Below are 26,423 nucleotides of genomic sequence, written 5' to 3'. Positions count from 1 at the left end.
TTCCAAAGAGCTGTAAGCTGTAAGATAGCAGAATTTTCTCGGCTGAGACTTTTATTATGTTTCTTAAACTATAGTTTGAAAGGAAAAAGCTACATATTTATATAAAAAAGATTTTGGTGTGCTGAAGAAGAAACAGCCTTGATTTATATTAGGGCCGAAGTATAGTCGGGATTCGGCAATAGGCTGGATTGCATGATATGGCTCAGTCACTTCCCTAGGCAACACTACGGAGAATACTGATGCAAATAACTTATTTAGGCTGCAATGCTATGCTCACTAACCCAGGTGTAAGCCCCACTGAACAGAATGGTACTTCTGAGCAGACAAACCATTTGTTTCCTTTGCTATTTGACTGTCTTCCTTGAGAACCCATTTAAAGCCGTTGCCATCAGCAGTGCCTAATGAAATGATTCTCTGATGGGAATCTTCTGCTGCCATGACTGGATAAGCTTTTGGCTAGGGCCAGGGAGACCAGCATTCAAATCCACACTGACCCTTGAAGCTCACTGGGTGACTTTTGGGCCAGTCACTGTCTCTCAGCCTAATGTACCTCACAGGGTTGTCGTTAGGACAGAATGGGGAAGAGAGACATTTATGCAGCCTTGGGTTTCTTGGAGGAAAGGCAGGATAGAAATTTAACAACAGCAATTGTAGGGCAGTGATAGTGAACGCGGCAGATGATTCAGTCAACACTTTGCAAGCATGAAGTTGCAGATTGGCTGGCAACAGCAGCCCATTCCAACACCAGAAGGCTGCTAGCTAGTCAATAACAACAGCAGGTTTGCATAGTGCTGGCTGAACTGCTGCCCGCTTCCATATGGCTCAATGGTTATTGGCAAAGATAGGCTCTCTTTTCCCCACACTGCCAACCAATGGCCTCTGTCAGGTCCCACAAGTGAACTACTTCCCCAGTTACTGCTGTAATGGTCCTTACCTTCTTGCTCTCTGAAAGGTTTCTTACTTGTGATGTGTTTTTGTAATATATAGTTTGTTTTCATTTATTTAGGGAAGCCTTTAATGTTGAATAGACTATTGTATTTTAATATTTTGTTGGAAGCTGCCCAGAGTGGCTGGCGAAACCCAGCCAGATGGGGTATAAATTCATTCTTATTCTTATTCTTATTCTTATTCTTATTCTTATTCTTATTCTTTAGCACTTTGCTGTATTGGTCATATATTTGGTCATATATCTGTTTTGCCAGATTCCCCTCACCCTCTTATTTAGAAGAAGAAGAAGAGGAGTAGGAGGAGTAGGAGGAGTTTGGATTTGATATCCTGCTTTATCACTACCTGAAGGAGTCTCAAAGCGGCTAACGTTCTCCTTTCCCTTCCTCCCTCACAACAAGCACTCTGTGAGGTGAGTGGGGCTGAGAGACTTCAAAGAAATGTGACTGGCTCAAGGTCACCCAGCAACTGCATGTGGAGGAGTGGAGACGCGAACCCGGTTCCCCAGATTAGGAGTCTACCGCTCTTAACCACTACAACACACTGGCTCTGGCATGACATTATTTCACAGATGAAGTTTTCTTGCCTTTTATGACTTTTATAAGACTATGTTCTTTAACCACATAGGAATCTTTGGGCACTCGTTTGTGCCCATTCTAATTGGAGGTAGATATTTTATCTGACCCTATTGACTGAGCCATAATGGTGCTTTTGAAATAGCCACTAAGCTTCTGAAATTATTGACCTTCCAGACTTTCTCTTTCAGCTTCATTTGAACTATCCCAACTTTTTTTTTCTAACTCCCTATCCTGAACAGCATTGGCTATTTGAGGAAATTTTGCATAAACATATATGTTGAGCTTGACAGCTTTGCGGTCACTGTTTCCAAGGAGTTTGACATTTATCCTGCCTTAATGAATACCTGCTTCTTTACAACAATGAAATTAAAAGAAAGCTTTTCATATCATATTCCATCTCCTAAACTGGATCATTTAAAATGTTCAGATGTAAAAGTTATTTACCAGGTCCAGTCTGTGGTGTGTCTGTGGTTGAAGAGATTTTAGATTTGGAAGGAACAGGCTGCATTTCCTTTCGAACTGAAAAAATAACCAGGAGTGTTATATTTTTTAATGTTTTCCTGGAACAGAAATTTGTGTGTCTGTACAACAAAGCTTGTGTCTCTCCTTCCACAGGCAAAGAAAATATATCTGGATAAAAAAAGAACACTGAATCTGATATACACAGAAACTTTAAACAAAGAAAAGACAGCTTTGCTTTTAATAACATTAAGAAAGCAATAACAAAAAGAAAACAAACCTGATCCTGTTTGAAGAACATAAATTAGGACAAGAACTCAAGAATACATTAAAATTGGCGAGTTCCTCCTCTTAGGAAATCTCAGCCACTTGTTTGTATGCCAGTTGTTTCAGCCAATTGATCAGTAATTAAGTCTGCATAAATTTGCCCCTGAATAAAACTATATTTTGAAGGGGGGGGATCATATTTTGTTCTTAGAAGATATGTGAGTCATGGCATCTCTGATAGATGGCTGCCCTGCATCTGATTAAAGCCTCCAGTGAAATGGAAAGACCACCAGCACTGAGATAAATGTTCTCATTGTTAAAACAATTCTTACCATAAATAATGATTTTTAATGAGAGCAAAATTAGGATGGTTGCTTAATTATTTCTGCAAGTTGTTTTCTCCTCCTAATGTGAGACAGTAAATTTGCTGTGGACTCTCTGGGCAGATCCACCATACATTTAAAGCACATCCAATGCGCATTTACTTATCCCAAAGAATCACATGAAGAGTTGTGTGTTAAGGATGCTGCCAGAGCCCGCTCAGCCATTAGGAAGGATGAGCCCACTGCCTCAGGTGGCAGGAGCTGCTGAGGCAGCACCCCCTGTGCTTCCTGCCTGCCCAGCCCCCTCTGCTAGTAGTGCAGAAGCAGTGTTGCCACCATCACTGATTTCGGGAGAGATCCATTTCGGGTGAGATCTTGTGGAGCACACAAAATCTTACCCCAAAGCAGCGCAATCTTGCCTGGAATTGAAACTGATTGTGGCACCAAGTCTTCCCCAGAGGCAGATGCAGCAAGGTGTGTGGTGGCAGCAGAGTGGGCGGCGTAGGCAGTGTCTGGTATGGTGGTGGCAGGAGTGGCAGCAGTGGCAAGGCAAGCCCATAGGTGCTGCTAATTGTACTGTATTGGCCTGAATATAAGCCTCATTTTTCCCCCACGTGAAAAGTTAAAGTGCGGCTTACATTTGCCACCTTACGGCATGCTGTCAGGAGCGTGGGGCAAACAGAGTCAGGAGAGGGGCAAAGTGGCGCCCACCCCGTGTGTAGTCCCCACCCTCCCCCCCAAGGCCAGGAGAGAGTGAGGAAGGGGAAAGGCTGCTGGCAATGCAGCACAGATTCCGCCCCCCCTGCAGTATGCAGCCAGGAGTAGCGAGGAATGGAGCGGGTTATATTCAGGTCTTTCCTCCCTTTTTTCTCCCTCCCCCCCCAATTTTAAAGGTGTGGCTTATGTTTGGGTGCGGCTTATATTCAGGCCAATATGGTAACTCTGAGGAGGAAACTACAATTCCCAGGACTCTTTGGGTGAAATCATGTGCTCTATATTTGTGTTTTCAATTCTACCTTATCCCAAAGAAACTGTAATTCCTGCCCTCTTTGCAAGCAGAATACTTAAACACACATCAGGAGCTCTTTAAAGCCCCTTTGAGGCATACAGCCACATGTGAGAGGGCGTTAACTCTGTAAAAGTAGGGTGTATGTGCCAGCTCCCATGTCCTCAACCACTCATCTTCCCCATCCCAACTTTCCCACATTGAGAATAAGTTCTGACAGGAGAGTTCTAAGGGTGTTCAAGCATCCCAAATAAATAAAACGCTTGATAAAACGCAAGATATCTCAGAAGATATATCCTTAACTTTGATACAGTAGGGAACAGAAGATAGCACTGTACAAGGGACTTGTGTCGACAGGAACCATTTGTTCCCAACAGACAGGAGAGTTTCGTTCTTAAAGCCAGGGCTTGATTCCCACCATTGTATTTTGATAGCTTGTGGTGCCTTAGCCTTCTTTTTGGAAAGTCAATTGCCTCAGAAAATAAACACTCTCATATGTCTAATGTATTGAAACAAATGCTTCTTTTTAAGGAGGATGCTCAAGAGCTGCCTTCTTCAGACTACTATATAGTGGAAAAAGTGACACTATTTATAATTCCAGTCTCCACAGAATGTAAATCAGCTCTACTGCATTTCAACATTATTTCAAACCTCACCAGGAAATCTTTTTATATACACAAAGCTTCTTTAAAAGACAAATGTGCTAGAAAATGAAATGCTTTAATATAAGATGTAAATATTGTACGGTCACATTCCATTCAAACAATCCACAGAAAAGGAGAGCTGAATTATAGCAACAAAAGCCTTTAGCGTTAAATACCCTCTACTTTCCATCTCTCAATTTTAACCACATAATCTCTGAAACATTCCAAGCCTCATTAGAAACCACATCCTGCCCTGCAAGCCCATCACAGAACTAATTCCAGATGAATCAGAACTGGTGGTTGTCACTCTGTGGTAAAGGAAAAAGCACTCTGCCCATGCACCTTATCCTTTGTTGTTATTTTACACATCCCAGAGCTGAACTTCCATCACAGTGAACACATTTTGGGGGCGAGCTATAAGTCAAATTAAGCTCTAAATCTTAACCGACGAGAAATGATCTTGCATTAGCCCTTTGACAAAACCAATGAGGTTTATTGTACGGGTCTACGCATTAGAAAAACAGTTATTAAAAAAAGGTGAAAGGGATCCAAAACACTACTGAATTTAACCCTCTGTCATGCCATGATGTGTTATAAATATCCGTATAAACAAGAAACTTACCACCTGGTTCAGTGACATATACATTGACTCAGCAGGAATTTGGATGGCTCACGTCACATTTGCCATCACCCCTCACACCCCAACGTAAACTGACATTTTGAAGTCAGCTTACCGTGGAAAACCATTCGGAAATAGATTGTGAGAAGAACCAGGCATGTCCAGAAACTGGCAACTAGCCACTGATAGCCTTATCTTCCATGAGAGCAACAGTAAAAAGGTAAAGGTAAAGGACCCCTGGATGGTTAAGTCCAGTCAAAGTTGACTAGGGGTATGGCGCTCACCTTGATTCAGGCGAGGGAGCCGGTGTTTGTCCACAGACAGCTTTCCGGGTCATTTGGCCAGCATGACTAAACTGCTTCTGGCGCAATGGGACACCATGATAGAAGCCAGAGCGCATGGAAACTCCATTTACCTTCCCAGCGCAGCAGTACCTATTTATCTACTCGCATTGTTATGGTTTTGAACTGCTAGGTTGGCAGAAGCTAGGACAGAGCAAGAGGGGCTCACTCTGTCATGCGGATTCAAACCATAGGTGAGGACAGTGCTCTGGTGCTTGAGGGTTTCCCACAGGCATCTTGGTGGCCATGGTGAGAACACGATGCTGGACTAGATGGGCCATCTGTCCAGCAGCCTCCGCTTCTGTTCTTTTTCAGGTTTTGCTTCTCATAGGAATATGGTCAGCCACAGTGAGAGCAGGATGTTTTAGCGTATATGGGTCTGTGGTGTGATCCAGCAGGGATCCTCCTTTGATTTTAGGGCATGCATTTGGATATGGCTCTAGGTGCAATCCCTGGCATCTCCAGTTAAAGCAAAATCAGGTATCGGGGATGAGAAAGAGCCTCTGCTTTGGTTCCCAAAGAACTGCTGCCAGTCAGAGTACAGAATACTGGGCTAGGTGGACCAATGGCCTGATTCAGTATATGACAGTTTTATACATTCATAAACAGTGAACTACTGCAAAAATAAGTTTCAATGACACAGGTTTGGCCAAAGACACACTTTGATGTAAAATAATTGTTTAAAGTAATGTGCTTACCTGGTTTTGTATGAGGTGTTTTTGGGCTGGGTGACGTTTTAGGCTTGGGTGGAACACGACGACTCCCTTTTTGACCTGAAAGGTACAAAAGTTGAATTAAAGCTGCATCTATACCATCCTATTTCTTCTTGATGCAACAAACTATCACCTTTGAGTTTTCATCTGGATCCCATTACGTTTCTCTGCTACTTTTTGCATGTTTTCAGGAAAGGGCTCTGGCCTACTGCACAAGACAGGATAAAGCTTTCCCTCACAAATGGAATTGCTGGGAAAATAGGCCTGGCTACAGTTTGCATTGCTGAACCAGCCTTGCAGCAAACCCACATGTCATGCTGGAGCCCTTCTTTGCGAGTTCCATTAAGGCAGGGATGGTGAAACTGGGGTTCTCCACATGTTGTTGAACTCCCATCAGCCCCAGACCATAGCTGTCAACTTTTCCTTTTTCTTGCGAGGAATCCTAGTCGGAATACGGGAATTTCCCTTAAAAAAAGGGAAACGTTGACAGCTATGCCCCAGACTGCATGGCTTATGGTCAGAGCCAGTGCTTTTTTCCTGGGGGAATGCAGGGGTACGCATACCCCTAAACATTTTGTGAATCTAACGGAAGAAGAAACTAAAAATTTAAAATGTTTTAGTTTATTCTCTAGCATGGTGAATCGTCAGTTCCGTTGCTACCCCTGATGGCAGCCTCATTTCCTGTCATGGTGTTTCCAGAGTCTCAGATGGAAGCGAGTGTTTAATGGGTGAAGTTACTGTGATCTGTCAGCTGTGTAATATGAGGTAATGCATGTTCTTTGTACTTTTGTCCATTTACTGTATTTATTTTCCCCACTTTGAACTCTAAAATGGCGATTTTTTTGAGTCAAAATGAGAGTACTCATAAGCCTTTTTTAAAAGAAAAAGAAAAAGAAAAAAGCACTGGTCAGAGCCACTGGTTCTCCCGTTCTTGCATTAATGACTACAGCTACTGCTTCCTTCTCCCTGCATTTTCAACAGATCTATTGGCAGAGAAGGGAACTTAACGAACTACCTTAGGACAAATGCAAACTATTAACTGCTGGTTACAAAGAGGAAAAAATTATTCAACAAGCAGAGAATCTAAAATGCATGTAGTGGGTGTTCATAAAGTAATCCAAAAATCCAAAAATTAAAAAAATAACAACAAATTTATATAAAAGGCCTTCCCACACAGAAAGAAAAGCTGGAAGTCAATCAAATGTGTATTGATACCAAGATACAGAATGATATGCTGATTATAAAATAAGTTGTGCATGGCCCCCTTATAACCCATAATATCTGTACTTGGCCAATATCCAAATTGTTACTGCAAGTCGCTTAAACCAGACAACAACTTGCATTGTTGGGTCGAATAACACTGACTCTTAGAAGTAGAAAATGGCTACATGGGCGGAATAAAAGACATAGCACATTATATATGGAAATGTTGTTTACAGAAGGCAGTACAAGATAAATGACTTGTTCAGTTGGCTAAAAGTGTGTTTAGAAAGGGGAAACATTGTTCTGGTTGCTAAGCAGTGATTCATCCCATGCTTTGATATTGTGTTATCTGTTGAGCATGCCAACTGCTAAGAGACTCAACATAGATATATATGGCTGTTATTTATGTACATAGGTCTCTATACATATTTTATAATGTTTTTGTAATTGTTATTTGTTTTATAAAGTTTTTATTTTTATTCTTAAAATCCATATCGCTCCCTTCATCATAGATGATCTCAGGGCCGTTAACAACAAAATAAAATACAATAAAATATGATACAGTTGAAACCGTCAAACTAATCCATTACAATAGAACAAAAATACAGTGATCACTGTGTATCAGTGAGGAATATCAATGTACGTATTCAGAAGGGCACCAAAGTTCTTCAGATTCAGAAGGTCTACGTATTCAGAAGGTCTTCAGTTGGCACCAAAAGATGGACAGTGTTAGCCTAAACAGAACCAAATCAAGGAGGGTGTTCCACAATCGGGATGCTGTTACCAGGAAGGCCCTATGGCAAACTAATACATCATCTGACCTCCTGTACAGATGGTATGGCCAAAAGGGCCTCCCTAGGAGATTTCAAAGTACAAGCAGGACTGTTATGGGGAAAGGTGTTCGCCTGTGTATATATTTGGTGTATATAAGGTATTTTTATGTATGGGGTAGGAGAAAGTTCCATTTGACGAGAAAGTAAAAGGAATAAAAAACAAAATTTAAACAGATTTCCCCCTGAATATTAAGATGCCAGTAAATTTCATTGATCAGGGACTACCTTTCCTGGTATGCCTCATGGAGGACCTTAAGATCTGCAAATAATAACACCCTGAAGATCCCAGGCCCCAGGGAGATTAGACTGGCCTCGACCAGAGCCAGGGCCTTTTTGGTCATGGCCCCGGCCTGGTGGAACGCTCTCTCACAAGAGACCAGGGCCCTGCGGGATTTGACATCTTTCCACAGGGTCTGCAAGACAGAGCTGTTCCACCAGGCCTTTGGTTGGGGTTCAGTCGGATTCTTTTCTTTCTGTATAAGAACATGCATTAAAGAGGCCTCCTAGCCTGCTCACAGGTCCTTTATAAGACCAGTGGTAACAGTTGGCCCTGGAGAATATTAACCACTCTCAATTTTACCCGTGGACTTCCATCTGTCCAGATTTTAATTTGCTCTGAACTAATTTTAAGATGTATTTTAATTAATTGATTGCCTGTTTTTATGTTCTTTGTTTTTTTAAAAAAAATAATATTTATTAGAGTTTCAAACAAATCACAAAAATAAAAAATAACAAAACAAAAAAGAATAAAAAAATACAAAATACAAAATACAAAGAAGTAAAACCAATTAAAAACAAATCAATCCTTCCATGTCTTATCTTTCATTTGCTTGTTTCCCTGACCTCCTCACACCTCCCTTTTTTGTATTCTAGTTCAATAGTTGTTTCAGCAAATCCTTACCATTTTTGCCTTTATCTTAATAGTTTATCTTAATATATTGTAACTTTACATTCTCAGCTGTTAACAATCCATTTTTACATACCCCTTTGTAACATTACTGCTAAAACCACATAACTTCATTCCAACATCCTTCTAACATTCCTTAATTTTACAGTATTTCTGTAGATAATCTTTAAATTTCTTCCAATCTTCTTCTACCGACTCTTCTCCCTAGTCTCGGATTCTGCCAGTCATTTCCGCCAGTTCCATATAGTCCATCAGCTTCATCTGCCATTCTTCCTGGGTGGGAAAATCTTGTGTCTTCCAATACTTTGCGATGAGTATTCTTGCTGCTGTTGTTGCATACATAAAGAAAGTTCTATCCTTCTTTGGCACCAATTGACCGACCATGCCCAGGAGAAAGGCCTCTGGTTTCTTCAGGAAGGTATATTTAAATACCTTTTTCATTTCATTATAAATCATCTCCCAGAAAGCCTTAATCCTTGGGCACGTCCACCAAAGGTGAAAGAATGTACCTTCATTTTCTTTACATTTCCAACATTTATTATCGGGCAAATGATAGATTTTTGCAAGCTTGACTGGTGTCATGTACCACCTGTATATCATTTTCATAATATTCTCTCTTAAGGCATTACATGCCGTAAACTTCATACCTGTGGTCCATAACTGTTCCCAGTCAGCCAACATAATGTTATGTTCGACATCTTGTGCCCATTTTATCATAGCAGATTTCACCGTTTCATCCTGAGTATTCCATTTCAACAGCAAGCTATACATCCTTGATAATATCTTAGTTTTGGGGTCTAACAGTTCTGTTTCCAATTTTGATTTTTCCACCTGGAAGCCAATTTTCTTATCCAAATTGTAAGCCTCCCTTATTTGAAAATAATGAAGCCAATCTCGCACTTTGTCTTTTAGTTTCTCAAAGCTCTGCAATTTCAATTTGTCTCCTTCTTGTTCCAAAATCTCCCAATATTTCGGCCATTTGGCCTCCATATTGAGCTTTTTCTGGGCCTTCGCTTCCATCGGTGATAACCACCTTGGGGTTTTATTTTCAAGTAAGTCTTTATATCTTGTCCAGACATTGAACAATGCTTTCCTGACAATATGGTTTTTAAATGCTTTATGTGCTTTGACCTTATCATACCACAAATATGCATGACACCCAAATACATTATTTAAACCTTCTAAGTCCAAAATGTCTGTGTTCTCAAGAAGAAGCCATTCTTTCAACCAGCAAAATGCTGCTGATTCATAGTAAAGTTTAAGATCTGGCAGGGCAAATCCACCTCTTTCTTTTTCATCAGTTAGTATTTTGAATTTTATTCTAGGCTTCTTGCCCTGCCAGACAAATCTAGAAATATCTCTCTGCCACTTCTTGAAACAGTCCATTTTGTCCAAAATTTGCAGTGTTTGAAACAAAAACAACATTCTTGGCAATACATTCATTTTTATCACAGCAATGCGGCCTAGCAATGAAAGCTTCAAATTTGACCATATTTCTAAATCTTTTTTGACTTCCATCCAACACTTTTCATAGTTGTCTTTAAATAAATTCACATTCTTGGCTGTCATATTAACCCCCAGGTATTTCACTTTCTTAACCAATGTTAGACCTGTCTCCTTCTGAAACCTCTCTCTCTCAATCACTGTTAGATTTTTCTCTAGAACCTTGGTCTTTAAGTCAAAACAACAAAAAAAATTCCTGCCAGTAGCACCTTAAAGACCAACTAAGTTAGTTCTTGGTATGAGCTTTCGTGTGCATGCACACTTCTTCAGATACATCCAGTGTAACTGAAGAAGTGTGCATGCACACGAAAGCTCATACCAAGAACTAACTTAGTTGGTCTTTAAGGTGCTACTGGCAGGAAAAAAAATTTTTGTTTTGACTATGGCAGACCAACACGGCTACCTATCTGTAACTTGGTCTTTAACTTATTCAACTTAAATCCTGCAACCTGACCAAATTCTTGAATCAATTCCAATACTCTTTTAGTACTAGATTCTGGCTCCTGTAATGTCAATACTAGATCATCTGCAAATGCTTTCAATTTGTACTGTTTAGCTCCGACCTGTATACCCTTAACCAGTTGGTCCCTTCTAATCATATTTAAAAGAACCTCCAGGACCGATATAAAAAGCAATGGGGAAATTGGGCAACCTTGTCGTGTCCCTTTCTCTATCTTAAATTCCTCCGTCACCACATTATTAACAATTAGTTTGGCCTTTTGTTCAGAATATATTGCGCCTATACCATTTCCAAAACCTTGACCAACCCCCATCCCTTGTAGATTCTTTTTCATAAAACTCCAGGAAATGTTGTCAAAAGCTTTCTCCGCGTCCACAAATATCAAAACTGCCTTAGTATTGATGTTCACTTGTAATTTTTCTAAGATATTAATTATATTTCTCGTGTTATCAGACAAGTGTCTACCCGGGAGAAAGCCTGCTTGATCTTTATGTATCTCTTCCATTAGTACTTTTTTAATCTTTTAGCCAAAATATCTGCAAAAATTTTGTAATCCACATTAAGTAGAGATATGGGGCGGTAGTTCTTAAGCTGCGTCTTCTCAGACTCACTTTTCGGTATAAGTGTAATATAAGCTTCCTTCCACGACTCTGGTGCTTTTTTCCCTTCCAAAATTTCATTACAAACTTCCTTTAGTGGTTGTATTATCCAATTTTTTAAGGATCTATAGTATCTTGAAGTTAAGCCATCCGGCCCTGGAGATTTACCCAGTTGCATATTTTGAATGGCACCCTCTACCTCCTGTTCAATTATTTTGTAATTCAACATTAGCTTGTTTTCTTGCGAGATTTTTTGTAGTCCATTTATTTTAAAAAATCGGTCAATGTCAATTTCTTTCTGTGGCCCTTGTGTATATAGTTGTTTGAAATACCTCTGGAAACAGTTTCTAATCTCCACTGGATTCTGTATATTCTTTCCTTCAACTTCCAAATTTATAATGGTGTTAAGTTTTTGTCTTTTTTTCATTTGCCAGGCCAATAATTTCCCACATTTGTTGGCTGACTCAAATGTCTTTTGTCTCATCTGTTTAATTTTCCATTCTATTTCCTGGTTCATCATTTTCATATACTGTACTTGATATAACTTTATTTCTCTCAAAATCTCTTGCGACTTCGGTTTCGCTCTCAGTTTCTTCTCACCTTCCTTTATTTTCTCCAAAATTTTATCTTTTTTCTCGTTTTGAGTTCTCTTCTTTATTGCATTCTGTTGTATCAGAAACCCTCTCATAACCGCTTTACTTGCGTCCCAGATTACTCTTTTTTCAACCATGGTATTCATATTTATCTCGAAATAATCTCTCAAGGTTTTTTGGGCCTTCTTGGTCACTTCCTCCTCCCTAAACAAGGTGTCATTCATTCTCCATCTGAAGGAACCAGTTGGTGTTAGTTTCATCTCCATCTTCACAGCATTATGGTCAGAGCAAGTCTTAGGGCAAATTTCCACTTTTCTTGTCTTTGGAGCCAGTCCTCTAGTTACCCAAATTTGGTCAATTCTTGTCCATGTCATTTTGGCTTCAGAGAAAAAAGTTCCCTTTCTACCCAAGGGATTCTTTGTTCTCCAAATGTCAACTAAATCCAAGTTGTCAGTCATCTCGAAAAATGTTTTTGGTAGTCTACCGTCCTTAGTAACTACTTGTCTCTGTGCCTTGTCCATATTTGTAGATACCACTCCATTCATATCCCCCATCATGATCATATTATAATCCAAATAGTCCATCAAAGTCGCATGCAACTTTTTAAAAAAGTCTGATTTTCCCTCATTTGGTGCATAAACGCCTACTATCAAAAACTTCTCTCCTTGTATTTGAATTTCAATTGCCACAAATCTTCCTTGATCATCTTTAAATATGAATTTCGGTGATAGGCTCTCCTTTGGGTAGATTACTACTCCTCTTTTTTTAACTTTGTCCGATGAGATAAACTCTTGGCCCAATCTTTTATTAATCAATACTTTCCTATGTAGCCTTATCACATGTGTTTCCTGTAGGCAGATCAAGTCCAGTTGTTCCTTTTTTAATAAATGAAAGACCCTTTTCCTCTTTCGAGGGGAGTTAAGTCCATTAATGTTCCAGCTTAATAATTGCAGAGCCATGATGTAGTTACACTGATTTTCCTCCAACTGCGCCCAATGCTTGCTCTTGTTCTGTCGGTGGTGTTAGTATCGCCTTCACTGGGCAGTCCAATCCAAAGGATAGCGTTGCTATGTCCACTATTGGTGATCTTTTGTCCAGTACTCTTTGCTCTAGTCCTTTATCTGGTGATTTTCTGTCCGATGCTCCTGGCTCTTTTCCAAGTTCTTTCTGTAGATCCTCTTCGTAGTTACTCAAAAACCTTTCTTTATCCTCAACTGATCTTATTTTTATTTTCCATCCTTTAAAGCTAAAAGATAGGCCTTGAGGGAATTCCCACCTGAAGATGATTCTGTTCCTTCTCAGCAGGACAACCAGGTCTCCATAGTTGGACCTAAGGTCCAAAAGATGTTTCGGGATATCTTTAAATATTTCCACTCTTGACTGCAATATTACCAAAGTCTTCTGATAGTGCCAACCCAAGATTTTATCTCTCTTTTCTTTAGATCGGAGGGTAATCAGGCAATCTCTTACTCTATTCTTCTTCCCTCCTCTTCCAAGCCTAAAGGCACTCACAATCTTAAATTCTTCTTTCTTCAAATCCAGATCCCAAAAGTCTGCAAATTCCTGCGTAAGAAATTCTGCCAGACTGTCCTTCTCTAATTCCGGCACAGCTCTGATCCTCAAGTTCACTTGTTTCTCCTTAAGTTCAATCATAGAAAAAGTCAACCTGTGATCCTCCAATTGCCTCTGTATACCTGGTATCTTCTCCTCTACTGCGGCTGCCTTTTCCTTAGCTTCTTCAGCAGTCTGTCGAGTCAGAGTAGATTCCTGTAGCAATTTCTCAATAGTTTCTGTGTTAGTATTCACCTTCTGTTCCAAATTATTAATACTTATAGTGTTTTGGTCAATTTTAGTTGATGCTTCCAGCACTTGTTTACTTAACTTTTCCAGTGATTCATTTATCTTACCTAATGCAAGTGCTAAGGCTTCTTCAGATGACATACCTTTTGACTTGGATTGTGTAGATGCAACCGCAGATGAGGCAGAAGGGCCAGATGTTGATGGTCTTCGCTGCTGCCAGGATTTCCCAGACCTCGTTATTTTCTCTTGGAGTGGGTCTGTTTTTTCTTTTCCATCTGCCATAACACTTCAGCCCAAGGTCAGTCCCACGGCCACATTTGTTTTGAAGTGGAAAATTCCCCTGGCCTGATTGTTGCAACCAATTCAGAAACTTCCTCTAGGGGGACACAGTAACCGTCTGTACTTGTTAAAAAGTAGCACTTTTTAAGCCCCCATTTCACCATGTAAAGAAACAGTCTCAATTTCGGTTACTTTTCATATGCTTCAATTACTTCCCCCTTTTTCTACAATCAGAAGGAGACAACCCAATACAATGTATCCCCCTTGCAGCTAGCTGTCAAAAAGCGCTTTTCACAATACAACAGTCTTATTGTTCTTTGGCAGCCCGTTCCCAGGTTTTGAGCAGTAGATTTTTTTCCCCTTCCCTCTCTCTTGCAGGCAAATAAAGTCTAAACCTCTCCCCCCTCCTCTCCTGCAACCGAGGGGGGAATCGCTTATTTTGGTGTTGGAATTTTAGTCCTTTCTGATCAACTTCCAAAGCTTTAACTTGCGACTTCTTTGCTTTAATCCAGTTACAAAAAGCGGAAGGCGGACTTCCTGTTTATACCTTCCCGCTTCGGTGCCGAATCAGACCGTTTTTTTCTTCCCTTTTTCAATTTATCCTACTCACGGGTAGTTGTTTTAAAGTCGAATTGTCACAGGAAAAAGTCAGCGCTCTCCGGTAACGGCTGTGCGGCTTCGCTCCGAGGAAGAAGCAGTTAACTCTCAGCACCGCGCCACTCACCCCGCTCGCTCCGGAGCCCGTAGTCGGGTTCCCTTGCGAATTGGGGGGGGCGCTAGAGGTGCACGCCGAGTCCCACGTTCACAGGCTTCACCTGCCTGTGATTTTTAAGGGGTCTCCGCTTCGCCGTAGCGGTACCGACCCAATTTCCGCGGAGCTAGTCCCTCTGAATCAGAGGGAGTCCGCCATTACCGATGGCGCTTAACCCGCCTGTTTTTATGTTCTTTGTATACTGTTTTAGTTTTATGATGTTAGTTGCCCTGAGCCCAGCTCCGGCTGGGGAGGGCAGGGTACAAATTATTATTATTATTATTATTATTATTATTATTATTATTATTATTATTAATGGGGCATTTATTTTGAAGACTTTTCCCTGAGTAGATATTCACGATGCACCTCTGTATGTTAAATAGTTCTTAGTAGAGGAGATATCAAATATAATCACACACTGAATATAAATGAGCAGAAACTCAAAATAATGAACCACTTACTGGGCTTGGTTGTTGTTAAACCAGGGCTGGGAGATGTTCTTGGTCTGGCAGGGACACGACGAGTTTCTTTAGGAACTAAAAGGAATTGAACATGAGCTATTTTACTATAATACCACAGGGCTGCCAAATGCAAGTAGGAGCGGATGCCCACAAGCATCACTTCTACAAAACATATGCATTAGAAGTAACAACAAATAATAAGCCACCAGTGATAATTAGAGTGTGCATGCTGAATGGAGTTGGGTGATATAAATGAAGGCATAAAGTCACTGATGAAATTAGCAGTTCAGAGAGATTTGAAGTCTAACTCTAAAATACAGAATGAAAAATAATTTGAGGCAGTCGAAAACAAATCAACATGATCTCATGTAACAGGCTTCCAGTACCTCAGTGGTATTTTTCATCACATCTTGTTTTGTCTCAGGCTGTAGCATACAGGCTCTAGTGGGCCATTGAAAGGTCTTGAAAAGTATTTGTGCAAAGGACCTCTTTAGGCATTCTATACTCAATCGTAAGTGAACACGCAAGGCTGGATGGGGCAGGGAGTTAGAGCTAACACAAGCCCTATCACCGTTTCAGCTGAGGGCGATCTTCTTAAGGGAGTAGCCTCCTGTACTCCTGCAATCTCCCTTCATGTTTTGAAGCTGTGACTTCCCAGAGCCATAAAATGCATGGGGAACCTCCATTTGTGAAGCTTGCCCGCCAACTCATGGAGAGCGACAGGAATGGCTTTATCCGGATGGGGAGTGGAGCTTGGGTGTTCCTCTTGCATGTGTACTTAACACAAATATAGAACGTCTGAAGAGGGCAACTGTCTTCTGCAGCTGGAATGGCTTCATTATATTTCGGTCACTTTGCTCAAACAACACTCTTATGGTAGGTCAGAAAGAGCAGAGGAAGATTTTTGCCAGCCAAAGAGCATCTCTGGGTTCGAGTTGCTGTGATTTCTTGTGAACATATACTCTGTAAGACCCCGTCCCCTAAATCTTTCAGGAGTCCAATTTTAAAAGATGTGGGGTTTCAGTGCAATGTTGTCCTTTTCTAGGCCCAGTGCAGCATGGTGATTTTAGTAATGTTGTGGAAGAGACACTAGCAGCTAAGAAAGCTGAATGTCAAGGTGAAATGATGAACAAGAAAGTACAGTATGGTACAGAAAGGATTTGAAATTCTATTGGAAATTATGAAGGCAAGCAAATATGATCATCCATGATTAAAATGGTTTACCCATTGTTGACTTTGGTTGTTCAGTTCTGAAAGTAACTGCTTCCATGTCTGCATCATCAATAATATTAGTAAATAAAAAGGCATGTATTCAATAATAAGCTTGCAAGTCATTATAAGCATAACATGAAAAAAACACAGCTTTGATTCATTTGCAGCTGGCACTCATTTAATGCACTTTATTTTGATTAACTTCAAGTTACAACTTCAAGTGGGTACAAGTTTGTCTTCTGATAACTCTAAGAGGAAGTATTTCCAGTGTAGTGGCAATGAATGTACATTATTTTGTGTGTTCTTACTATTTTCCCTGCATGGGATGCAGGTGGCACTGTGGGTTAAACCACAGAGCCTAAGGATTGCCGATCAGAAGGTCAGCGGTTCAAATCCCCGTGATGGGGTGAGCTCCTGTTGCTTGGTTCCTGCTCCTGCCAACCTAGCAGTTCGAAAGTACGCAGTGCAAGTAGATAAATAGGTACCGCTCCAGTGGGAAGGTAAACGGTGTTTCCGTGCACTGCTCTGGTTTGCCAGAAGCGGCTTAGTCATGCTGGCCACATGACTCGGAAGCTGTACGCCGGCTCCCTTGGCCAGTAAAGCAAGATGAGCGCCACAACCCCAGAGTCGTCTGCGACTGGACCTAACGGTCAGGGGTCCCTTTACCTTTACTATTTTCCCAAGGCTGAAGTTCCAAGTGCAGCTACTACAGAGGCTGTTTTCCTTAAGAAGAAAGAGAAGTGGATTTCCAGTAGACCACAGTACTCATGCTTCTTTCTATTTTGCTAGCTGCACTGTAATTCCGTGCAGTTTCTCTAGACTGCACCATGTGGGGTATGTCCTAGTGCCTAGCAGTTGGGAGGAAGAGGGTTCTAAAAATGAAATAAGTACAGGCAGTGCCCCCCCCCCCCGTTTATGCAGGGGTTACATTCTGAGGCACTGCGTGTGTCAGTGAAATCACGTATAAAAGCCTGCAAACACCCTGTTCTGCCCTCTTAGAATATTTGACTGCATTTTTAGGAAAAAGAATGAAGTATTCCAGGCTGTGCCAAAATAGATAAAAAGCTATACTGATGAATTAATTCATACAAAACAAGGATGAATTTACCAGGCTTGGTCTGGGGCACGTCAGGGCTGAGCCAAGTTTTTGGTCTGGAAGGCACAGGCTCTCTTTCTTCTGGAAACAAAGTAGAGCATGCAAGTTATAAATTGGTACATTGTTCAGAAATCTCAGTGTGAGATCAGATGCAATGAACGTGGGTACAACATGCCTCTGTCTTACTTCCTACTAAAGATAATGAAGAAGGATAAAGGAGAGACGTGCAAAGGAATTTTTAAAAAACATGTTTTGACTTTAGGTGCAGATTATAAGAATGGATACAACAGGCTGGCTGCCCTTGGAAACTTGACAGACATTTAAACACACAAATATTGATCCAGAGAGACCCAAACTACTTTTATTTGGCAAAGCTCCATGACTAGGTATTGAATCCGGGGCAGGATTAGAGAAGTGCGCCATCTGCTCAGGTGTCATTGGATCAGTTTCAGGTTTTATGGCTGGAGAAGGCAGATAAGACCCTTGGAAATTTGTGACCAATGGCACAAAGCTTGACTGATACAACGTAGCAGGAAGGGGTTGAAAGGATGGTTCCAGGGAATGCTGAAAGCATCCTTAAATGAGTGGTGCACTGCAAGAGGTGATGGCTTGACCATTAATTAAGAAGCCCTTGTGGTTCAAGAAGTTTGTGTCAAATCCCCCAATCACAAATATTTCCTTCTTAGGGAAGGTGGTAGCTGCTTAACTTCAGGTGCTCTTGGAAGAAGTGGTTTATCTGGACCCATTCCAGTCTCACTTTAGGTTTGGCTTTGGGAATGAAACAGATTTGGGTCACTTGGATATATGATCAGATGGATTTGGAGAGAGACAAGTAGGACACTGTTGTTTATTAATGTCTCAACCATTGTACTGCTAGACTGACTGCAGTTCAAGAGTTGGAGGCATGGTGAGTCAGTGGTTCCACTTCTATCTATAGAATGAGTTCTGGATTTTTGTTGATGACTGCTATTGATGTGATTTTCTTATTTTCCTGCTCTGCCCTGGTATTGCATTGTGATGAAGGAAAGATAACAAATACTCTTACATAAAAGTAAAACTGAGAGTAGTTATATATACTATTAGAATATGAACACAAAATGAATGCAAAAGGAGCTGCTTAACAAACACTCAAAAAACTGGATAAATTCAAGTGAAACAGCAACACATTAATAAAATTAAAGGTAAAGGTAAAGGGACCCCTGACCATTAGGTCCAGTCGTGTCCGACTCTGGGGTTGCGGCGCTCATCTTGCTTTACTGGCCAAGGGAGCCGGCGTACAGCTTCCAGGTCATGTGGCCAGCATGACTAAGCCACTTCTGGCGAACCAGAACAGCGCACGGAAACGCCGGAGCGGTACCTATTTATCTACTTGCACTTTGATGTGCTTTCGAACTGCTAGGCTGGCAGAAGCAGGGACCAAGCAATGGGAGCTCACCCCGTTGCGGGGATTTGAACCGCCGACCTTCTGATCGGCAAGTCCTAGGCTCTGTGGTTTAACCCACAGTGCCACTTGCGTCCCATTAATAAAAAATTAATAGAAAATTACCAGCTTTCAAATTTGGACCTTCTGTTCTTGTTGTTACACCACTGAAGAGCTTGGATGACATGAAAATCAAAACATTTGAACTTACTAAGTGTACACAGTGCCTTCTTCAAATCGAACAGAATGAAGTTTGACCAAAAAGTATAGAGAAGTGTGGAAGCTGTGTTTGATGGCAATCTTCTTATGAAGAAGATTTTTTTGGGGGGTGGTTGTTCTTTGATGGAACAGCAAAGAAATGGTTTGGAAGTCATGACAAGCAGAAGAATCAAAGTGCAATTAGTGTTTCATAAAGTTGTAAGAAGGATAAACAGATAAAATATACTTTTCAAGGAAGTAAATAATCCATTACCCGGAGTAGCTTTGGGACCATTGAAAACATGAATATGGAGGTTAATTGAGTCCAGGTCCGTTATAAATGGTACTGTTGGAAACAAAACGGGGGGTGGGGTGGATCTGAGATTAGGCTTGTCTTGTCTGAGTCACATATGAGATAAGAACAAGACACATGTGCATTTCAGAAAAGAAAATGCATTTCCTATAATACCACTTGATTTGACTTAATGTTTACATATTTTTATCTTCTGCTGATAGTGTACTCAGAGCGGCATACATCAACAATAAAAAAATCAAAATAAAAAACAGAAGAATGTAAATTTCAGTGAAGCATCATTACCTAGTTCAGACTTGGGTGGCTCAGTTCTATGTGCAACAGGTTTCATGTCTATACAAAAACAAAACAAAACTTTTATATATAATAAATGATGCTTCTTGCCAAAGTGGCGAACAAAATCATCAGAACAATGACAAACAAAAATAGTAAAACATAACAAGGAGTAAACGTATAAAATAAAATATGAAAAAAATCTTAATTTACACTGAAAACAATATTACTAATGTCTGCTGGTAGATAAGAAGAATTATTAAATTTTACTAAAGATAAATCAATACTTATTAATCTATGTGCCTTTAAAATGTCCATGCATGTATTCTTAGTAATTTTATTTCCAAAATTGTATCAAATCAAAGGATAATCCAGATGTCATGCTGATGAGCAAAGTGAGGAAAGGAAGGAAAGTGGTCAGACATCAACAGTGATGATTATGCATGGAGATGTGAAATGGCAATTGTGGGGTGGGTAACAAGAGGCTATCTTGACAACATACTTGTAAGAGGCCTGGTTTTATAATAATGCTAAGGATGGAGGAATCATTCTATTTTTTCACGTGCTGATTCATGAATCAGTTCTGTTCCTCAATCTTTGTATGCATTTTAACTTAAAACATGCTTTTATATGTGCGGTTTGGTAATTTTTTGAGCAAAGAACTGTTATTGCAAAATTTGGAGAAGTGTGTGAAAATGAAACATTTAACTATATTCCGTGTAAAGATAATATTAGTCCTGGAAGTGCAGATCAAATTAAGACATCTTAAGGCAGCCCTGTTCAGGGAAGTTTTTAATGTGTGATATTTTACTGTATTTTTGGTTTCTATGGAAGCCGCCCAGAGTGGCTGGGGAGGCCCAGCCAGATGGGCGGGCTATAAATAATAAATTATTATTATTATTATTATTATTATTATTATTATTATTATTATTATTATTATTATTTGCTTAAAAAATGTAGACCAAACAAAATGCTCAAGCAACCCAAAACAATACATATATATTATTATTATCAATGTCTTAGATCCAAAGAATTGTAAAAAGAGTTCCATTTGCAGAACACATCATTCCCAACTTCCTCTTTCCACAGAAGCACCTGCAGACCTCAGTCGACCCTCTAGATTGGTGTTTGATGCAATGTGAAGGAGAGGGTCTGAAACTGCCCCTTCTGCTCTTGCTAGGGCACCACTGAATGCCAGCTATTATGGGCTTAGAATGAACTCCTGCACTTCGTTTCGGTTGCATAATTTCCATTAAACTGAATGGGGTGTATTCATGTATTACCGAAGGCAACTACACCCATGCAATGTTATTGAGATGCATATACAGACAATTTTAAATGTGACAACTGAGGAAAATTACCAGGTTTGGTATGCAGCACATGAGGGCCAATGGTTGTCTTAGGACTCGAAACACGATGCTTGACTTCTGGAGCTGAAAGAGAAAACTTGGTTAGGAGCTGTTAAAGACCAATGTGTTTGGCTCTGGCTTTTCAGATGCGAAGGTGAAGGTGATGAAACAAAATCATGCTGTGGGAAAGAAGTGCACCAAGGCAGACAACACAAGAGACTTTTGAAAGGAAAGTTGCCATAATACATGTATAAGGTTGGTTAAAGTGATTCATATGATTCATGGCCATTTCTGGAGCCTAGCTTAAAAAAGGAATGCGAATCACACACGAAAGACTTGACTGCAGTGTAATGTGGCTACTTCCAGCTGTTTTCAAAAGGTGACAGAATCACTGTGCGAGGAAAGAAAAAGTAATACTGTGGGGGGGAAATGAAAATGGTTACAAATGTGCTAAGTGATCAACATACCTAGAGAAAGGGTGAATTTTAAGGGGGGGGGGGAGAAGGATGGTGTTAGATGACCTTTCAGAAGGAGAAAATGCAAATGGTTTCTGAGAAAAGAAAGTGAACAAGACCAGTCAGTGCACGAGGAAAACACCATTACCTACTATTGGAAGTTCATTGCTAAATGTAATAGGCTCCGAAACTGCACCAGAAAAAAGGTAGCGATTAAAATGAGGAAAACCTTTCAGAATGAATGTAACTATTGCACTGCTCTATAAACATAAGGCTATACTACTATTTTAAAGTCAGAGTTTGAAACAAAATATTAGAATTAAGTGAGTTAACAGTGGAAAACATACACGCAAGAAAATATTACGGAAGAACCACAATCTGGAAGTACATTTCTGCCTCTTAATCTTTAGGTCAGGGGTAGCTAATCTGTGGCTCATATATGGTCAACCAAGAGATTTTTGTTAGGGTCTAATAATTCTGTGGCATTTTGTTTACTTTTTTTTAAAAAAGGGGGGAAAGTGGTTTCCCATCTTCGTCAATCCCACCTTACCATGCAGGATGTGGAAGGTTGGCCATGGGTCAAAGTGCCCTTCAGCCTGAAAACAGTTAACCACTCCTGCTTCACTTGCTTCTGAAGGACTACCCTTTTTGTGAAGGCCTGGGAATAGTTGGATGGATGTCTGCTGCTATTATCATTCTGTTATCATTCTGTTTTTGCAGTCATAGAATTTTAATGGATTATTTATTGTATTGGTTTTCAAAATACTTTTCTGACACTGGGAAAGGCGGACTAGAGCGATATTTTACATACATACATACAATCAAATGCCTTATCCAACCTTGTTTTGAAATGTACCTCTCTGAAAGGCAGTTACTGCCTATTATATTTTTATTTGGAATTGATTTGCTCTGTTATTCAATCAGACCTCCCATTCACATTCTTCAAGTACATCCAGAAATGTTAAAACAGTTGAATAGTCAAACTGTTAACCAGAGGCCATGTTTCTGATTGTTTCAGACCGTCAGCCCAGCAGGCAGGATCAATTGCTCACAATCTAACAATCCAAAGTGCCAAAATGCTGAGATCTAGATTGCTGGGAGTCTAGACAGGAAACAGCCTAGTGACCAATTAAGATGGCACCTGCAGTATATTTGCAGTCATACCACCAGAGCCCTATTCAGGGACTATGCTTGAACAAGGAATGCCAACATGAGTAGCTGATGCACCACCAACAAAATCTCTACCAGCAATGGCATCACAGAAGGTTTCATTAAGACCGTTTGTAAAAACACATAATTACCAGATTTAGTAAATGAGGGTTCTGGTGCTGTGGATGGTTTAAAAGGAAACTGATCTGCTTCAGTTACAGCTGGGGAAAAAACATCGGTAAATAATTCAAGCGCATGCCAACTCAAAGGATGTATCATATGGTTCAGATGACATTTATCTTAAAGACTGATGGTGCATTCCTTTGCATGTTTACTCAGAAGTAAGTTTGCTGCCTTCAGTGGGGCTTACTCTCTTACTCAACATGTTCGTGTGAAGCACTGAGCCAACATTCAATATCTCCTACCTTTCATCTCTCCAGAACTCTCAAGTGTACTCCACAAGGATGGAAGCACTCCTACTGTTCATGCTCAAAAGGAGACGTTTTTCTATATGAAGTCTGTCCTGTTATACTCAACATACAAACACCTTTTTTTAAGATGCATTGTTTCAGCTTTAATTTTTTGCTGAGCCACAGCAAAATGGTCCCTTTTACAAGCTCCTTTCCCTGAGCAGGACTCCACCATTCAGAGGAACTACTCCCCTTGATTATCTGGTATGACTTATTTTAAAGCATCGGAACTCAATATATTACAGAGTCTGCTTGTACCTTCTCAGGCGCATCATCTATTTAACCACGATTCCACAGAAATTTCTGAGCCAGTCTGGTTTGAATAACCAGTTGATTCAAACCATCAACATTCAAACCTAATTATGAAAGTTTATTTGATTCTGGAGGGTTTTATATGACGGTTTTGTGTCAGTTAAACATTTTAAACAAAAATATTCCTAAAAGATTCCTTATGGGATTTAATGGTAAAACAAAAGGGCAATCAGACTGAGTGTACTTGCGCTATTTATTTTGAGATTAAAATAAATTTAATGTATAGAGTTTACAAATTTTCGCAGCTGGGTTACCAAATACTGTTGCTGGCAATGACTATGGAAGTATGATAAAAGCTGACAGGCTGGAGGATTTGGCAGTTGGGAGGAAGACTGGGGCTGTGGGATTCAGATGCTAACTAGATGTGTCTACGGTAATTCCTAGCAGTGAAACCAAGTTAAACTGTCAAGCTTTGCTTAATAGGATATGACATTCCACTCCAGTGCATTGATTTGAATTATTCTATACTCAGCAGGAGTTCCTACGACATGCTTTAGTGCAAAGTCGGCCAAAAAAAAAAATGTGTTGTTGTTTTGAGGGAAGGCAAAGTGTTGCAATAGATTCTGTCTCAAGTCTGAGATACTGATAGCGCTATGGTACATCATATAGGAGGCACTGGGTTTTGGTGAGGGGTTTTTTTTGTCAGCAGTCTAGTGACCTGAGGAGTTGGCAGCTTTGCAGAAGAGACAGGCAGACGTATAGACCTGACTCTGTCAAAGTCATGCTCATGGTCCTTGTTGCTCCAGTCTTGGTATGCCACAAATGTCTGCAATATGTGGCAACTGTAGCATCCATGTCATAGACTTGGTTTCTCATGTGTTAGTGGTCAAGAGTTTCACCCATGCAAGAAAAGGTTCTTGAAGATTTTTGCAGAAAATATGGGGCTAGTAGGATAGGGTATATGTCACGTACTGTACATGGGAACTACTCTCCTAAAACAGCAGCAGCAGCAGCAATGTCTAAGGTGGATGTTATAGTAGACTAACCCTAAAATTTGAAAGGCTAGCAAAATTCTAAAGATGAAATTGTGGTAGAAAATGCACTTGTAGTAAATAAAAGGTTCCTTGTAGTAACGAGAAGAAATTAAAAGAACCAGCTGGATAGTGACAATTAGCTGAAGTAAAATATATTACCCATTGTTGCCCCTGGATGTCCGACAGTGTGAGAAATCTTAGTTGTGGTGGGAACTGGAATCAATTTGCTGGTAACTGTTGGAGTAAAGGGTAGTCTCTTAAGAAAGGAAAACCCGAGAGTTCAGGATTTTAGAATGTGTATTCAAATAATGTGCAGCATGCTCTGTTTTAACGGCATTTTTGGACTGTCTACCTAATCATAAATATAATCAAGCAGTGTAGTATCACTGTTGGATTTAATTTGGGAGACCTTGATTAGAAAATGCATGGAGGGCAGGGCTATATTTACTATCATCCAGGTTCAGAGGTAGCAAGTCTCTGAGTATCAGTTGCTGGATACTCAGCAGCAATAGGCTATTTACTGGGTTCACATCCTGCCAGTGGGCTTCCCTTGAGCATCTGGCTGACTACTGTGGGAAACAGGATGTTGAACTAGGTAGACTTCAGTCTAATCTAGTAGGGCTCTTCTTATGTTCTTGTGGGATTGAATCCTTGCTCAGCTCTAATGTTAACTTAGTGGTCTTTGACAAATCCATATTTCAGCCTATTTCACTCAAGGTTATCGTGCAGATAAAATAGTTTAGTCTGATAATTTAAAGGCAAATATGATATTATACAAAACATCAAGTCCTCCTCCAAGGCGAGTTGTTAGAAGATGGAAGCAGATTCATATTTGCTGTCATTTTACTAATTCAAAACATCTGAAGTGGCACCTATAGTTCTCTAAAACAGAGTAGGAAAATTTTAGTCCTCCCTCCAGACATTGTTGGATTGACCATTGGACATGTTGGCTTGAGCTGATGATATTCCAATGACATATGGAGGCCAGATATCTCACCCCTGCTTCAGAGCATTCAGAAGATCATGTGGCTGAGTTATTCAAGCACAATGAAAAGCAGAAGGTAGTACTCTTTTAAAGTTGGAATAATACAGCCTGATCCAGTACCAGTACAAGTGGAGAAAATGAGGCTTCTTCCAGTGGAATATCTTAAGGATAAGAGCAAAAGTCTACAAATCCATGAAACCAAAATGTTTCATTACTTCCATAAGTTTTTAAAAGGGAAAGACAATGCCCAACTCTGCAGGTTGCTGCTTAACAAGAGGGAAAGGAATGTTGAAGCTAATTTAATAGAAATATGAACGTGTTATATTTAGCATACAGCATATATTATCCATCCTAAGAAAGTGAAAAATAATACATCAGTTGTCAACATCCATTCCAAGACACACACACTGTCAACCTGGCACATTTAAGCCTCTCTGGTGCTAAGGCAAACAGTACACAAGGGAATTGTGTCACCAACAGGAAGTCCTGCTGCTTTTGACTCCCCTGAGCTAATATTTCAGATTTGTATGTTTAGCTGAGTACACCGGAGAGTAGCTGACCTGTAGGAGACAGGGCAAGCTTTACGGTATAGATCAAGTAACACAAACCCCGTTCTACTTCTGACTCATAACTAAAAATAGATGCATGGTACTTATCCAAGTGGAAAGCATCTCATCATTTTAATGGCCAGTTTCCCCTTTCAATCTTGGTGAAATTCTATGACTTTCCTTCAACTCTACAAAAGCATGAAGAAAATAAACAATATGGAAATTTCAGTTTACATTGTGAAAGGCACATCTGTTGTCTCTCATTTAAATCTCTGGATTAATCGTTATACATGGATGGAGAAGACCACATGTTGCACAGAGCACAGCTGTACTTCTTATTGACTGAAAGTTGATAGTATATATGACTGGAAAATATATTTCCAAC

At 40.2% G+C, this 26,423-nt stretch overlaps 1 protein-coding gene across 50 annotated transcripts in view; it reads right to left on the bottom strand.

Moving 5' to 3' along the window:
• ABI3BP (ABI family member 3 binding protein) overlaps positions 1-26,423 on the bottom strand; it is a 151,790-nt gene that overhangs the window by 35,160 nt on the left and 90,207 nt on the right. For 30 of the 50 annotated variants that reach the window (XM_083611404.1, XM_083611402.1, XM_083611435.1 and 27 more), the window contains 11 exons: positions 24,665-24,739; positions 22,902-22,970; positions 21,749-21,790; positions 21,158-21,229; positions 19,809-19,856; positions 19,485-19,556; positions 17,605-17,673; positions 16,509-16,556; positions 15,285-15,359; positions 5,881-5,955; positions 1,968-2,042 (listed from right to left, as the gene is read on the bottom strand). In XM_083611404.1, the coding sequence (XP_083467530.1) occupies positions 1,968-2,042; positions 5,881-5,955; positions 15,285-15,359; positions 16,509-16,556; positions 17,605-17,673; positions 19,485-19,556; positions 19,809-19,856; positions 21,158-21,229; positions 21,749-21,790; positions 22,902-22,970; positions 24,665-24,739 (720 nt within the window). The remainder of the gene's footprint in view (positions 1-1,967; positions 2,043-5,880; positions 5,956-15,284; positions 15,360-16,508; positions 16,557-17,604; positions 17,674-19,484; positions 19,557-19,808; positions 19,857-21,157; positions 21,230-21,748; positions 21,791-22,901; positions 22,971-24,664; positions 24,740-26,423) is intronic. The other 20 variants (XM_083611434.1, XM_083611438.1, XM_083611437.1 and 17 more) reach the window with 9 other exon arrangements.

This window comes from Podarcis filfolensis (genome assembly GCF_964270895.1).
Source record: "Podarcis filfolensis genome assembly, chromosome: 4".
NCBI lineage: Eukaryota > Metazoa > Chordata > Lepidosauria > Squamata > Lacertidae > Podarcis > Podarcis filfolensis.
Note: the sequence above shows the minus strand (reverse complement) of the source record. Positions and strands in the feature narration are given on the sequence as shown.